The sequence below is a fragment of the Panulirus ornatus genome, chromosome 3 (assembly GCF_036320965.1).
Source record: "Panulirus ornatus isolate Po-2019 chromosome 3, ASM3632096v1, whole genome shotgun sequence".
Taxonomy (NCBI): Eukaryota; Metazoa; Arthropoda; class Malacostraca; order Decapoda; family Palinuridae; genus Panulirus; species Panulirus ornatus.
The window spans coordinates 32,150,483-32,166,508 of NC_092226.1; the positions used below are offsets into that span (position 1 = coordinate 32,150,483).

Below are 16,026 nucleotides of genomic sequence, written 5' to 3' on the forward strand. Positions count from 1 at the left end.
TCAAGCTCATGGAGGTGGAAAGTCTCGACCTTGTGAGTGAAGTAACGCCTGAACCATCATCATCAGGATGACGGATGACCTCAGTCTATGGACGATGGGAAAAGAACCTCAACTCTTCTGGGGATTAGAACCCTCGGTGTTGTGGGAGGCACAACTCGACAGTGTAGGAGCACCTGGAAGCTGTGGTGAATGTGGTGAGCCTTTACTGTGTGGATTGTGTACGACAACATCACCCTTAGGGTGGAGGGCTTCGGTTCAGGGGAAAGGCTGCTTCGACCCCTATGGGAGTGAAACATAACGACACAAGCTGGTTTCGACACGCCCCTGAGCTGGTGCCCATCAAGCGTGTCCACAACCTCTGCCGAAGATACATTGAGCAATCACGATCACCCACGGAAATATTCTTGAACACTATGCAACCTGGCGGCTATCTGTAAGAACGATTAGATCCTTATCTACACGATAATTACTAAAAAAAAAGATGTTCACAAACCTTCGTTCATTTTGAGTACCGTTCTACTTCGAGCTTATATGACTGAAGGTGCATCTTTCGCCTCCACCGGATGTCCGTGTCATGATGAACAGCTGTCAAAACCTCCTCTTGCCCAAGGATAGGTAAACAGTGTCGTGAGTCATGAGCACAAGGGGAGGGTTGTGGGTGGAAGAAGGGCTGGAGAATCCTCCAATCAACGTGGTTATGGGTCGTGACGTCACGTTGAGTGGCGTTGGCAGCGCAGCGGCCTCGGAGCAGGCAGTGTCCACCTCACCGTCTCCCACAACGGACTGGTCGAGCCACAGGTGAAGAGACGGCGGTATGTTTCAGTGATCCGTGAGAGATTAGGGCGTCACCCTGCCTCAGAAGCCTGTGACTCAAGTCCGCGTTTCAAGAAGAAAATTAAAGCCAGCCAGCAAGCAAGGAGAACTTGACAGAGAATAACCGATAGAAAAATATGAAGTCTTTGATAGTGTGTGCCTTGTTGGGGACCCTCGCACTGGTCAGCAGTGTTCTGGTAAGGTGACTTGCCTGAGAGAGAGATACATAGATAGATAGATAGATAGAGAGAGAGAGAGAGAGAGAGAGAGAGAGAGAGAGAGAGAGAGAGAGAGAGAGAGTCTAAGCTTCATACTTGTATTCCCACTGTGTTTATCTTGTCTTTTGAATTTGTTCCTCTTCCCGTAGAGTTCTGAAGTCACTTCTGTGCCATTTTCCAGTCAGCATGTTCTTCATCTTTCACATTACGCTTTTACGACTGATGCCAACCGTCTGTCAATACTCCGTTCCACTTTGCAGTCATCTGCCACCTGTGACCTCGAAATATTGGAAGAGAACAGCATTTTCGACGCCTCTCGTAGTGCTTTCCCTTGAACGGCCTTTCCTAATCACTAGTTCCATAGTCCCGTGACACATTGTGCGTTGTGTATTGTACGTCTACTGAGCTTCTTTCCAAACGCTCTTGTTTACCCCGTCTAGAGGCTTAACTCGGGTTGTTATCTCCAGTGCTTTAAGTGTCCCTCCCCCCAGATTATTCGCCCTCGGTACTCCACACTCACTCACTCATCCTCTTCTCCTGGTGTAACAGATATCCTCCACCGTGTGTTCTGTAGCAGTTGATATCCTCCACCGTGTGTTATGTAGCAGCTGGTATCCTCCACCATGTGTTCTGTAGTAGCTAGTATCCAACATGTGTTCTGTAGCAGCTAGTATCCTCCACCGTGTGTTCTGTAGCAGCTAGTATCCTCCACCATGTGTTCTGTAGCAGCTAGTTTCCTCCACCATGTGTTCTGTAGCAGCTAGTATGCTCCACCATGTGTTCTGTAGCAGCTGGTATTCTCCACCATGTGTTCTGTAGCAGCTGGTATCCTCCACCATGTGTTCTGTAGCAGCTGGTATTCTCCACCATGTGTTCTGTAGCAGCTGGTACCCTCCACCATATGTTCTGTAGCAGCTGATATCCTCCACCATGTGTTCTGTAGCAGCTGGTATCCTCCACCATGTGTTCTGTAGCAGCTGGTACCCTCCACCATATGTTTTGTAGCAGCTGATATCCTCCACCATGTGTTCTGTAGCAGCTGCTACCCTCCACCATGTTTTCTGTAGCAGCTGGTATCCTCCACCATTTGTTCTGTAGTTTTTCCTGCCTTGGGCATGTGTTCTGTAGTTCTTCTTACCTTCGCTATGTGTTCTGTAGTTGTTCTTGTCCTCCACCATATGTTCTGTAGTTGTTCCTACCTTCGCTATGTGTTCTGTAGTTGTTCTTGTCCTCCACCATGTGTTCTGTAGTTGTTCTTGTCCCCCACCATATGTTCTGTAGTTGTTCCTACCTTCGCTATGTGTTCTGTAGTTATTCTTGTCCTCTACCATATGTTCTGTAGTTGTTCCTACCTTCGCTATGTGCTCTGTAGTTGTTCTTGTCCTCCACCATATGTTCTGTAGTTGTTCCTACCTTCGCTATGTGTTCTGTAGTTGTTCTTGTCCTCCACCATGTGTTCTCTAGTTGTTCTTGTCCTCCACCATGTGTTCTCTAGTTGTTCCTGTCCTCCACCATGTGTTCTGTAGTTGTTCCTTCCCTCCGCTATATGTTCTGTAGTTGTTCCTGGCCTCGCCATGTGTTCTGTAGTTGTTCCTTCCCTCGCCATATGTTTTGGGACAACAACGTCCCTGCGAAAGGTGTCTTAGTGTCACTGATAACCTTCATCGTGTGCTTTCGGGTCTCTGTTACCATCTGGGGTCTTTGGCATCATGCATTATGTGTATTGTGGTCAGTACTTCCTCCATGTGTTCTGAGGCCCACTGTTAACGCCCACTACGTCTTCTCCGGCCACCAACACTCGGCGTAACGAGTATTAATGACCTGTCTATGTAGTGACAGATCATAGGTACTTGGAATACTGCTCCTGTCCTCTGGCAGATAGCAGCCTCGTCACTGACCACCATGTGTTCTGTTATCTGTCCTTCCCATGTGTTGCTGTCGTGCAACATGTGTTGGAAAGTTCACAACAACGTCCCACTGTTTGAATGGGAGTCATTACAACTCCAATATGTATTTTAGGGTCAATACAACCCTCTATCATGTGTTCTGGCGACACTCCAATACATAAGCTTGTGATTTACAGTCATGTTCTAGGGGCAACTACAACCATTCACCATGTGTTCTGGGTCAGCTACAACCATTAACCATGTGTTATGGAGCAAGTATAACCATTCACCATGTGTTCTTGGTCAATCATAACCACTAACCATGTGTACTGGGGCAACTATTATCATTCACCATGTGTTCTGGGGCAACTACAATCATTCACCATTTGTTCTGGGTCAGCTACAACCATTAACCATGTGTTATGGAGCAACTATAACCATTCACCATGTGTTCTGGGTCAACTAAAATAATTCACCATGTGTTCTGGTGGCAGTCTACAACCGTTCACCATGTGTCCTTGGGTAACTACAACCATTCACTATGTGTTCTGGGTCAACTACAACCATTCACCATGTGCTCTGGGGCAACTACACCCATTCACTATATGTTGTAGGCCAACTACAACCATACACCATGTGTTCTGGAGCAACTACAACCATTCACCGTGTGTTCTGGGGCCAATACTACCCTCAGCCATGTGTTCTTGGACAATTATAACGATTCACCGTGTGTTCTGAGGCCAGTACTATCCTCCACCATATATTCTGGGGCCAACTTATAACCTCCGTGTGACCTTGGTGGCCAAACACCACTCCCAAGGTTCGAATCCGTCCCAGGGTGTGTATATACTTGCCTGATTGACCCGCTTAGCGGCTTCGAACCCCCGTGTTAACCCATTCATTGGAATCTTTACTGTCAGTCCTGACCACTGGATGAAGCCAGTATTTATGTTACTGGAGGTTTCGATGCTGATGCGGGCGGCTTTCTAGTGTTTTCCTCGTGTGTTTTGCTCACTCCTTGGTATGATAATTCTTGCCTCGTCTCAATGGAGCAGGTGTCCATCTACATGCTCCACTCTTAGTTAAATTTTATAGATTTCGAAACCAGCTTACTTTTAAGGGGTCGACAGCCTTCTCTTGACCAGCCATACCTCCTGGTCCACCGACCATTTAATGCTGTTGTAATGACCACTTTGCTCTTCCATTGCCCGATTTCTCTTGTTATTCCACTGACCCCTTATTGCTATTCCATTGGCCACTTGGTCTTCTGTTCCATTATCCACTTCCATGTTCCACTGACCACCTTTATTTGCTGTTTCACCGACCACTTAGCGTTGTATTTCGCTGATCACTTTGTATGATGTTCCACTAACCGCTGCACTGGGTGTTCCACTAACCGCTGCTCCTGGTGTTCCACTAACCGCTACACCTGGTGTTCCACTAACCGCTACACCTGGTGTTCCACTAACCGCTGCTCCTGGTGTTCCACTAAACACTACACCTGGTGTTCCAGTAACCGCTACACCTGGTGTTCCACTAACCGCTACACCTGGTGTTCCACTAACCGCTGCTCCTGGTGTTCCACTAAACACTACACCTGGTGTTCCAGTAACCGCTACACCTGGTGTTCCACTAACCGCTACACCTGGTGTTCCACTAACCGCTGCTCCTGGTGTTCCACTAACCACTACACCTGGTGTTCCAGTAACCGCTACACCTGGTGTTCCACTAACCGCTACACCTGGTGTTCCACTGACCGCTACACTTGGTGTTTCACTAACCGCTACACCTGGTGCTTCACTAACCGCTACACCTGGTGTTTCACTAACAGCTACACCTGGTGTTCCACTAACCGCTACACCTGGTGCTCCACTGACCGCTACACCTGGTGTTCCACTAACCGCTATACCTGGTCTTCCACTAACCGCTACACCTGGTGCTCCACTAACCGCTACACCTGGTGCTCCACTAACCGCTACACCTGGTGCTCCACTAACCAGTACACCTGGTGCTCCACTAACCGCTACACTTGATATTCCACTTACCACTACACCTGGTGTTCCCTAACCACTACACCTGGTGTTCCACTAACCGCTACACCTGGTGCTCCACTGACCGCTACACCTGGTGTTCCACTAACTGCTATACCTGGTCTTCCACTAACCGCTACACCTGGTGCTCCACTAACCGCTACACCTGGTGCTCCACTAACCGCTACACCTGGTGCTCCACTAACCAGTACACCTGGTGCTCCACTAACCGCTACACTTGATATTCCACTTACCACTACACCTGGTGTTCCCTAACCACTACACCTGGTGTTCCACTAACCGCTACACCTGGTGTTCCACTAACCGCTACACCTGGTGTTCCACTAACCTCTACACCTAGTGTTCCACTAACCGCTACACCTGGTGTTCCACTAACCGCTACACCTGGTGTTCCACTAACCGCTACACCTGGTGTTCCACTAACCGCTACACCTGGTGTTCCACTAACTGCTACACTTGATGTTCCACTTACCACTACACCTGGTGTTCCAGTAACCGCTACACCTGGTGTTCCACTAACCGCTACACCTGGTGTTCCACTGCCTAACATACCTGGTGTTCCGCAGGGTGAGATCCCCGAGGAAGGCCACTGCATCTGGTACGATGTGGGTCCAGACAACCCGGAGAAGCCAGGTATGCAGCTCAACCAGATCTACAACGGGAAGGCCAAGCAACTGGCCAACGAGGAGGCCATCAAACTGTTGGATGTGCATTGCCCCTTCCTGATGAAGGAGATCAGTGAGTACCTAGGGGCCGGGATGAAGGGGCTTCCTCCTGCAGGAGGTTGTGGCTGCTGGTGGTGGCGAGGTGACTGCGTGGAGTGACTGAGGGGGTTATGGGGATGTGTGTCGAGGACTGAAGTGCTTGTATGTGTACACAGTTTTCTTTTTATGTAAGTGTATGTATTATTTCTTACTCATTTGCATGTGTGTGTGTGTGTGTGTGTGTGTGTGTGTGTGTGTGTGTGTGACGGGAAGCGAGTTTTACACTTGTGTTTCCCTGTCTCTTAATTCTATTTGTGCCATATCTCCACTCCTGTTTACACACACACACACACACACACACACACACACACAAACACACACACACGCACGCACACACACACACACACTCCAGTCTAAGCGAGGTCCTTGTATGGAGTACTGCTCCACGTCTGGGGTGGTTCACGCTCTGCATCTTTACTTGACAGAGTTGAGTCGAAAGCGGTCTTACTTATAAACTGTCCCAGGCTAACTTCCAAACTTGACCCCCTTGCCCGACGCCGCAATGATGGTTCACTTTCCCTCTTCTGTAGGTATGACTGGGGTTTTTGCTCCTGAGAGCTGGCTGGCTGTGTGACCCCACCACTGGCTGGACAACGCAATAATCGGCATGCTGCTGCGTCACATGATTAGTGTGTGGCCATTGTCAACTCAAGGAGTGGGCCGTTTTGATAATCGTTTCTTTCCCTACACTTTGAAGCTGTGGAACAGTACCTTATCATGTCTTTCCCAGTAACTATGACCTGGCACGTTTAAAAAGTTTTCGCTTCCTCCGAAATTCGTAAATATTTTCCCTTGTCTCACCCTTTTCCCTTTCATAATTCTCCCTATATTTCAATTAAGGTTCGGCCTTAATGTGGACTTCTTTATGTGACTGGAGCCTCCAACGTTAGAAAATAAAAGATATCGACCTACCTTGAAGGGAGGATGAACGCCTGGGTTGGGTGTAGGCCGACTGCCATGCTGAGGATTCGAGCCCATGCGGGTCCGACCTTAGGCTGGTCTGTGGACTCACGGTCAGTGGCGCTAACCACAAGACCACAGAGGCCTGTGTGTGTGTGTGTGTGTGTGTGTGTGTGTGTGTGTGTGTAATTACCAGTTCTGTACGGGGAGGGAGATTTACACTCGTGGGGCCCCATCCCTTAAATATTCTCTGTTATCGTAAAACTTTTAAAATTCATATATACTGTTAACATTAACCAGGTTTCCAGTCGTTGTGTTCCATTCATCCACCAGTTTTGTACTGTAGAATACATCTTGACATCTTTCTGAACAAGCTTTTTGCTTATTTCATATTAGGTCGTCTGGTTGTCCCATCCCTACGTCTTTCGAAGAGCTGTTCACTGTCCACGTCAACGATGTAGTGGAAATATTTGCAGGTTATGATCAGGTCACTCCTCACTCTTCTTTCCTCCAAGGTGGACAAAGCTAAAGCCCATGGCCTCTACTTGTAACTGTTGATTCTGGTACCATCTCTGTTACTCTCCGCTGTACCATTTACATCAGTTCTTTTTGCTTCTTTAGGTGTGGTGACCATCCTCGAGAAACGTATTTTTGTTTTGGCTTCATGTATTGTGTGAGCAGCTTGCTGAATGATTGCCAGTGCAACAACCTGAATGCTATTCCGGTAATTGATCGCTCACAGTTGTGTCTTCTTAACTATTCCTCAAAGGAAGGACTCTGGCGGCAGGTCTGGGACAATGTCGACTCCCAAGCTTCTCTCACACACACAATCTTGCCACTTGTAAGAGGATGATCGTATCGAGGCCTTCCATCACTCATTAACCATACATAACACCACTTTCGAAGTCTGTCATGGTGTTGTAAGGTAATGCCACCTCTGCATTTTCCACTCCCCTCATGACCTTTGCCTCATCAACAAATATATTCAGGCAGGAGTTACATGGATCAAGATTTTTAATGGTCCTAGAAGACCCTGTGGGACACCGCTAATGACCACGACCCGCTGTGAGAAGGCTACTCTGACATGTGTCCTTTCTCTCCCTGTACTTAAAATCCCTCAGTATCAGTACGTTACCATCTTTTAGAAGTGCGTGTTTTACTACCTCTTGTACCATCCTCATTGTCGCTTCGTTTTTAACATTGTGTAGTCTGTCATTTGTGTGGGAGTACGTTCTACTGGGATCACTTAAAGGGAACATACACAGTATTCGTCCCGCTTAGAAAGACTTAACCCGTACGTCGGACAATCTGGGAGGAACTAAGCTCTATATTTCACTCCACTTAGAGAGACCCAAACTTTGTTTTACAACCCTCAGGGAAAGTTACGTCATAATTTGGACCCTCTCTGGAAAACCATATCCTCCAGTCATGGAAGACCTACACTTAATTTAGTAGGAAAGTTTGTGTCCAGTTTTCTACATTTCGAAAAGATTTTGCATTACCCTCTACATCTTGTTAGACACCTTACTAAGAGGTTACACCTGACTCTGCACGTCTTGGAACACTAAAAGATTACCCTGTACCCCTGGCTAGGTGAACACCTTCTTTAGCACCCTTGAGTAAAGCTTACATTCTATGCCCTAATATGCGAGTCGCCCACCATCACCCCGTTTTCTTACATTTTCAGGGGACCTGTACGACGGGAACGTATACACTTGCTGCTCCGCTGAAAACGTCGTCAACATGACCAACAGCTTTGGGTCCTTGGACACCTTCCTGGAGAAGTGCCCCTCATGCAAGCAAAACATCAAGATGAGTTTCTGCTACTTCACCTGCCATCCTCGACACTCGAACTTCCTCATCCCTACTGTCCTCTACCCAAGTGAGTGTACCTGGCTACCTCGGGAGCGATGCGTCTCTAGTGTTTAACTTGAATATGGTGTGAGGACCTCAATACCGTGGGATGAAACAGTTTTGAAAGCGGTGTTCCTAGGCTGGAAAGATACGAACCTTGGTACTATACATTCTTATGTGTGTGATAGTTATGTATGTGTGGTTGTGTGTATACTACATAGAAATGTGCACACTGGTATTTATGTAAGTATATGTGTATTCGTATGTGTAATTGTGCATGCGAGAGAAAGTGATTGGTTCTCAGTGAATGTAGGTTTGCGGCAGGGGTGCGTGACGTCTCCATGGTTGTTTAATTTGTTTATGAATGGGGTTGTTTGGGAGGTGAATGCAAGAGTTTTGGAAAGAGGGGCAAGTATGCAGTCTGTTGTGAATAAGAGAGCTTGGGAAATGAGTCAGTTGTTGTTCGCTGATGATACAGCGCTGGTGGCTGATTCGGGTGAGAAACTGCAGAAGTTGGTGACTGAGTTTGGTAAAGTGTGTTAAAGAAAAAAGCTGAGAGTAAATGTGAATAAGAGCAAGGTTATTAGGTACAGGGGGGTTGAGGGACAAGTCAATTGGGAGGTAAGTCTGAATGGAGAAAAACTGGAGGAAGTGAAGTGTTTTAGATATCTGGGAGTGGATTTGGCAGCGGATGGAACCATGGAAGCGGAAATGAATCATAGGGTGGGGGAGGGGGCGAAAGTTCTGGGAACGTTGAAAAATGTGTGGAAGTCGAGAACGTTATCTTGGAAAGCAAAAATGGGTATGGTTGAAGGAATAGAGGTTCCAACAATGTTATATGGTTGCGATGCGTGGGCTATAGATAGAGTTGTGCGGAGGAGGGTGGATGTGCTGGAAATGAGATGTTTGAGGACAATATGTGGTGTGAGGTGGTTTGATCGAGTAAGTAATGAAAGGGTAAGAGAGATGTGTGGTAATATAAAGAGAGTGGTTGAGAGAGCAGAAGAGGGTGTTTTGAAATGGTTTGGTCAAATGGAGAGAATGAATGAGGAAAGATTGACAAAGAGGATATATGTGCCAGAGGTGGAGGGAACGAGAAGTGGAAGACCAAATTGGAGGTGGAAAGATGGAGTGAAAAAGATTTTGAGTGATGTGGCCTAAACATGCAGGAGGGTGAAAAGCGTGCAAGAAATAGAGTGATTGAAACGATTTGGTATACCGGGGTCGACGTGCTGTCAGTGGATTTAACCAGGGCACGTGAAGCGTCTGAGGTAAACCATGGAACGTTTTGTGGGTCCTGGATGTGGAAAGGGAGCTGTGGTTTCGGTGCATTATACATGACAGCTAGAGACTGAGTGTGAACGAATGTGGCCTTTGTTGTCTTTTCCTAGCGCTACCTCGTGCACATGCGGGGGGAGGGGGTTGTCATTTCATGTGTGGCGGGGTGGCGACGGGAATGAATAAGGGCAGACAGTATGAATTATGTACGTGTGTATATACGAATATGTCTGTGTGTGTGTGTGTGTGTATATATATATATATATATATATATATATATATATATATGTATACGTTGGGATGTATAGGTATGTATATGTGCGTGTGTGGACGTACATGTATATACATGTGTATGTGGGTGGGTTGGGCCATTCTTTCGTCTGATTCCTTGCGATACCTCGCTAACGCGGGAGACAGCGACAAAGTATAATATATATATATATATATATATATATATATATATATATATATATATATATATATATATATATATATATGGATTTGTATGTAGCATTTATGGATCTGGAGAAGGCATATGATAGAGTTGATAGAGATGCTCTGTGGAAGGTATTAAGAATATATGGTGTGGGAGGCAAGTTGTTAGAAGCAGTGAAAAGTTTTTATCGAGGATGTAAGGCATGTGTACGTGTAGGAAGAGAGGAAAGTGATTGGTTCTCAGTGAATGTAGGTTTGCGGCAGGGGTGTGTGATGTCTCCATGGTTGTTTAATTTGTTTATGGATGGGGTTGTTAGGGAGGTGAATGCAAGAGTTTTGGAAAGAGGGGCAAGTATGAAGTCTGTTGGGGATGAGAGAGCTTGGGAAGTGAGTCAGTTGTTGTTCGCTGATGATACAGCGCTGGTGGCTGATTCATGTGAGAAACTGCAGAAGCTGGTGACTGAGTTTGGTAAAGTGTGTGAAAGAAGAAAGTTAAGAGTAAATGTGAATAAGAGCAAGGTTATTAGGTACAGTAGGGTTGAGGGTCAAGTCAATTGGGAGGTGAGTTTGAATGGAGAAAAACTGGAGGAAGTGAAGTGTTTTAGATATCTGGGAGTGGATCTGGCAGCAGATGGAACCATGGAAGCGGAAGTGGATCATAGGGTGGGGGAGGGGGCGAAAATTCTGGGAGCCTTGAAGAATGTGTGGAAGTCGAGAACATTATCTCGGAAAGCAAAAATGGGTATGTTTGAAGGAATAGTGGTTCCAACAATGTTGTATGGTTGCGAGGCGTGGGCTATGGATAGAGTTGTGCGCAGGAGGATGGATGTGCTGGAAATGAGATGTTTGAGGACAATGTGTGGTGTGAGGTGGTTTGATCGAGTAAGTAACGTACGGGTAAGAGAGATGTGTGGAAATAAAAAGAGCGTGGTTGAGAGAGCAGAAGAGGGTATTTTGAAATGGTTCGGGCACATGGAGAGAATGAGTGAGGAAAGATTGACCAAGAGAATATATGTGTCGGAGGTGGAGGGAACGAGGAGAAGAGGGAGACCACATTGGAGGTGGAAAGATGGAGTGAAAAAGATTTTGTGTGATCGGGGCCTGAACATGCAGGAGGGTGAAAGGAGGGCAAGGAATAGAGTGAATTGGAGCGATGTGGTATACCGGGGTTGACGTGCTGTCAGTGGATTGAATCAAGGCATGTGAAGCGTCTGGGGTAAACCATGGAAAGCTGTGTAGGTATGTATATTTGCGTGTGTGGACGTATGTATATACATGTGTATGGGGGTGGGTTGGGCCATTTCTTTCGTCTGTTTCCTTGCGCTACCTCGCAAACGCGGGAGACAGCGACAAAAAAAAAAAAAAAAATATATATATATATATATATATATATATATATATATATATATATATATATATATAGGCAATGGATGTGTGCCTAGGAAAACGCAGTCGCAATAGAAAATGAATCACCTGGCCTTGGATGAGCATCTTTTTTCATTAGCTTATGTTTTTGTGATGACATATACCCTCATCAGATGCCATTATAGAAGGATGGTGCGTATGCAAAACCTACGTTATGGATTCTCGCTTCAAAGCATAACGTTTGAAATGTTACTTGAAAAATACATATCATAAAAGCCCACCGTGAAATGAATATTAGACAAAGAATAAAGAAAACTGATAATGACCATCAGTTGTATCTAAATTGCATTGGTATGACTTATAGTCGATATAAAAACTTCTATAAGTCATGAATAACTGTCTTAACGAAAAGACTTACATTTCAAAACCAGTGGCGAGTTTTTCCATAGGTTACCATTAAAATAGTTTTATAAGTGAGAAATACAATCCATAGTTTTAAAAGTGAGAAATACAATCCACAGTTTTAAAAGTGAGAAATACAATCCATTCATTTATCAGGCTCATTTTTCAAATTACTGCGGAGCAGCAGACGTTAATCGTCTACCAATACATGAGAAACAGGTTAAATTCAAAGCCTTGTTGTATATTGGCAAGACAGAGCAACACCTCCGGACGCGCATTCTTAAAACGCCTTCAGCGATCAGTACGAACGAACTCCTTGATTACCAAACCTCCCCTCCACGCCAGTACACTCACGACAGTGACCACGCACTGTTGACTGTGAGCTTGTGTGTGCTGGCCAGTAGCGTATCAAACACCGTTCTGCTCTGGAACAAACCCACAAATGATGAGGTGTCCACGGAGTTAATGTGTTCTTAGATAAGTTACGGTAGGTTTAGAGTGGAAGTGTTTATTTGTTTTTAAATATGTACGTTTTACTGCTAGTATGATTATGAACTGTAGAATTGTGATCTCGATGAGGTAGTATTGCCACTTGAGTTTATGTGTTACTTTTTAATGCATTTTTAGATAAGTTATGTCTGTTAATTTTCTTTATTTTTTTTATTCATTCCACTTGTGTTTGTATAATGTACTTTTTAGTAACATTTTAGACTATTTTTTGAACTGAAACTCGTAGATATTGCGTATTATCCTTTCGTTGTGGGCTCAGATGATAGTATTTGTAATTACCGAAACATAATCCAATAAAACCAAAGATGTTAACACACACACGCACACACACACACACACACACACACACACACACACATACACACACACACACACATTGTTGAAATGACCAGATAACTTTTTTATCATTAGATTCTTTCTGAATTATTTATGTAGGGTTGAGTTGGTAATAAGGAGATCTGGTGTTTCTTCATCTTGTGGTACTTAATGAAGATCAGGTAACCTTTGTGATTCTATTAGGGAAAAATAAGTACGTACATCTGTAGTACTCTGGGCTATGGTCTTATGACACACTACGACACACACTAGTGAACAGTGTGACGAGGCTGGCCAGTGTGTCCCCTCAGGTCACACTGGCAAGGGTTACATGGGAGTCCGTCAACACCCGCTCACCAACGTGTCAAACAACAGATCAGCTCTTACGTGTTCAGATGTTCTGATTAACAGCGGCTCGTGAGGACTGTGAGCCCATGGGAACATTCTATGTGATGCATCTAACTATATGTAACTCACAGTAGAATGATAACAAATAGCTGATGAAACATTAATGGCATGTGTGCGTGAGTCTTGCATTTTGCTCGGCCACAACCTGGCTCAAGCTCCTGCCAGCCATGATAAGTTATGCCTAGACATGAAATAGTATTTCACATGGGTGCAAAAAATATGCAAATATAAGTTACTTACAAGAGTTATCCTGTACATCATCTAAGTATGCTTGAGAACAGGGATAACACATTACTGGCATAGGTTAGGCCTGTGTTCTCAGGGTTACATTACTGGCACAGGTCGGGTCTGTCTTCTCAGGGTTACATTACTGGCATAGGTCGGGTCTGTGTTCTCAGGGTTACATTGCTGGCACAGGTCGGCCCATGTGTGACTGTGTCTTGGTCGTGTGTGTTGTGTTACCAGTGAGAATTTCCTCGCTTTAAGAAATGCCTTTTTCCTTTTTAAGATTTTTGGACAACAGTAGATATTTACATGTGTATATACTGGATGATGATGATTAGGAAAATCCATATAGCTGGAGTTTATGCTTGAAAAAGAAATGAAAATCCCCGTATGTCGGCAAAATCTCAGACGCCACGATAGATTGGAATTTCCCTATGAGCGTTGTGCAAAAACTGTATAACTCATTTTCTGTGGCTTTTCAACGTCATTTTCTTCATTTCTGTGTAACAGTGATTCGACAATGCTTGATTTTTTGTTATATTGTACATAAATTCTTAGTAGTACGTAATATACCACGTCTTGCCAGTTCCATAAGAATTATCATCTCTCTCGTCCATGCAAGTGATGTCTGGACCACAGTTCCTTTGTCCCCTCATTATGGTGTCCATCTTCTTGTTCCATCTGACGCTTTTCTATTTCCGGATCACTGGAAGTGTCTGGTCCATCTATCAGCTGAGATGTTGGAGTATGGTGGAGAAACTGTGATATAGTGGAAGAATTTGATGAGCAGTTTAGCATGGAAGCAGAAGGTTGTGTCTGAGGATTGGGTGAAGGCTGTTATTGTTGCATTATTCACTGGAAGAAGCGCTAAGGATATGTGTAGCAGTTATAGTGGAATAAGTGTGTTCAGTAGACCAGGAAAAGTGTATGTAAGTCTGTTGTCTGTCGCTCTCTCGGCCCATGGGAAATATCTTGTCTCTGTCACCCGTCTCTGTGTCGACCTGTGGATATATCTCGTCCATCTGTCGACCGTCTGTGTGTCGACCTGTGGATATATCTCGTCCATCTGTCGACCGTCTCTGTGTCAACCTGTGGAGATATCTCGTCCATCTGTCGGCCGTCTGTGTGTCGACCTGTGGATATATCTCGTCCATCTGTCGGCCGTCTCTGTGTCAACCTGTGGATATATCTCGTCCATCTATCGGCCGTCTGTGTGTCGACCTGTGGATATATGTCGTCCATCTGTCGGCTGTCTGTGTGTCGACCTGTGGATATATCTCGCCCATCTGTCGGCCATCTGTGTGTCGACCTGTGGATATATGTCGTCCATCTGTCGGCCGTCTGTGTGTCGACCTGTGGATATATGTCGTCCATCTGTCGGCCGTCTGTGTGTCGACCTGTGGATATATGTCGTCCATCTGTCGGCCGTCTGTGTGTCGACCTGTGGATATATCTCGTCCATCTGTTGGACCCGTCTGTGTCGACCTGTAGCTACTACACCATGATTTCCTCTCACACGTATGTGATCTCCGTGTCTTAGCCACAAATCCACGCATCCAGCCCGAGGCGGTGTGGGCCCTGAACTACCACATCACCGAGAACTACACCAACTCCACCTACGACTCCTGCGAGAACGTGTACTCCACCGAGCTGAACATGCCGGCCATCGAGCTGCTCTGCGGCAGCGCCGGGGACAAGTGTAATCCCAAGAGGTGGGACGGAGAGAGAGAGAGAGAGAGAGAGAGAGAGAGAGAGAGAGAGAGAGAGAGAGAGAGAGAGAGAGAGATTATGGTCACGCTTCCGTTCTCTAAGCAAACATGACACCCATTTCATCTTTGTAGTTTAGTTTGCCAAAAGTGTTAGGGTGGAAGTTAGTGTTTGCCTCTTACAATAAGCCTTTAGTGCCTTCAAGTGATCTATACAAATCGAAGTAGCTTTATGAAGAAAGAAAAGATAAAGATGTTTATAGTTTCATTTTGAGGTAATGAAGCTCGGGCGACTATTTCATTTCTTTATTTCTCATCTCCAGGTTATTCTCGTACTTCGGAAATAATGAGTTTGCTCCCTTCAACATCACGTACATCTGGAGTGAAAAGCCAGTGACAGCCACCAACCCTGAGGATTGTGCAGAGAGGAAAATGACGCCCTTCGATGTGCCGACCACACCCTGCAACACCAGCGTGAGTCCCCGCCACTGTACTGGACTTGAGGGAGTGTTGTGTTATACCTGGTAGGAGATACGTGTCTTGTGGACGCTATTGCGACCCCTGAGCACGACGGTACGACCCTGGCGTACGACGGCCTGATCTTTTAACCTGAACGACCCGTAAGGGTCAGGTCAAAGGTCAGATCATCATCCTCATAGGTGGGATTAACGTAGTCGAGGGACAAGCTACTGTCTTGCACCTTCTCATGGGCATGATGGAGTGACGGAGAGGTGAGGTCAGGACTGACCCTGACCTCCACCTTAGCTCTCCCAGAGCCAGTACCATGAAGCACCTCCTCAACCCCACTGCTCACAAGACCTTATCTTCACTCCCGCGTAACCCATGACCTGTCCCTCCCTACACCCTCAGAGAACGCTACCATCCGCTCTCTCTTG

The 16,026-nt window shown here is 45.7% G+C and overlaps 1 protein-coding gene across 1 annotated transcript in view; it reads left to right on the forward strand.

Annotated features, from left to right (window-relative positions):
- Positions 1-753: 753 nt before the first annotated feature.
- Positions 754-16,026, forward strand: part of LOC139761943 (NPC intracellular cholesterol transporter 1-like) — a 58,520-nt gene continuing 43,247 nt past the window's right edge. Inside the window, exons 1-5 of the mRNA XM_071686647.1 lie at positions 754-1,010; positions 5,535-5,706; positions 8,320-8,514; positions 14,965-15,136; positions 15,454-15,604. Coding sequence (XP_071542748.1) covers positions 951-1,010; positions 5,535-5,706; positions 8,320-8,514; positions 14,965-15,136; positions 15,454-15,604 — 750 coding nt within the window. The 5' untranslated portion in view covers positions 754-950. The remainder of the gene's footprint in view (positions 1,011-5,534; positions 5,707-8,319; positions 8,515-14,964; positions 15,137-15,453; positions 15,605-16,026) is intronic.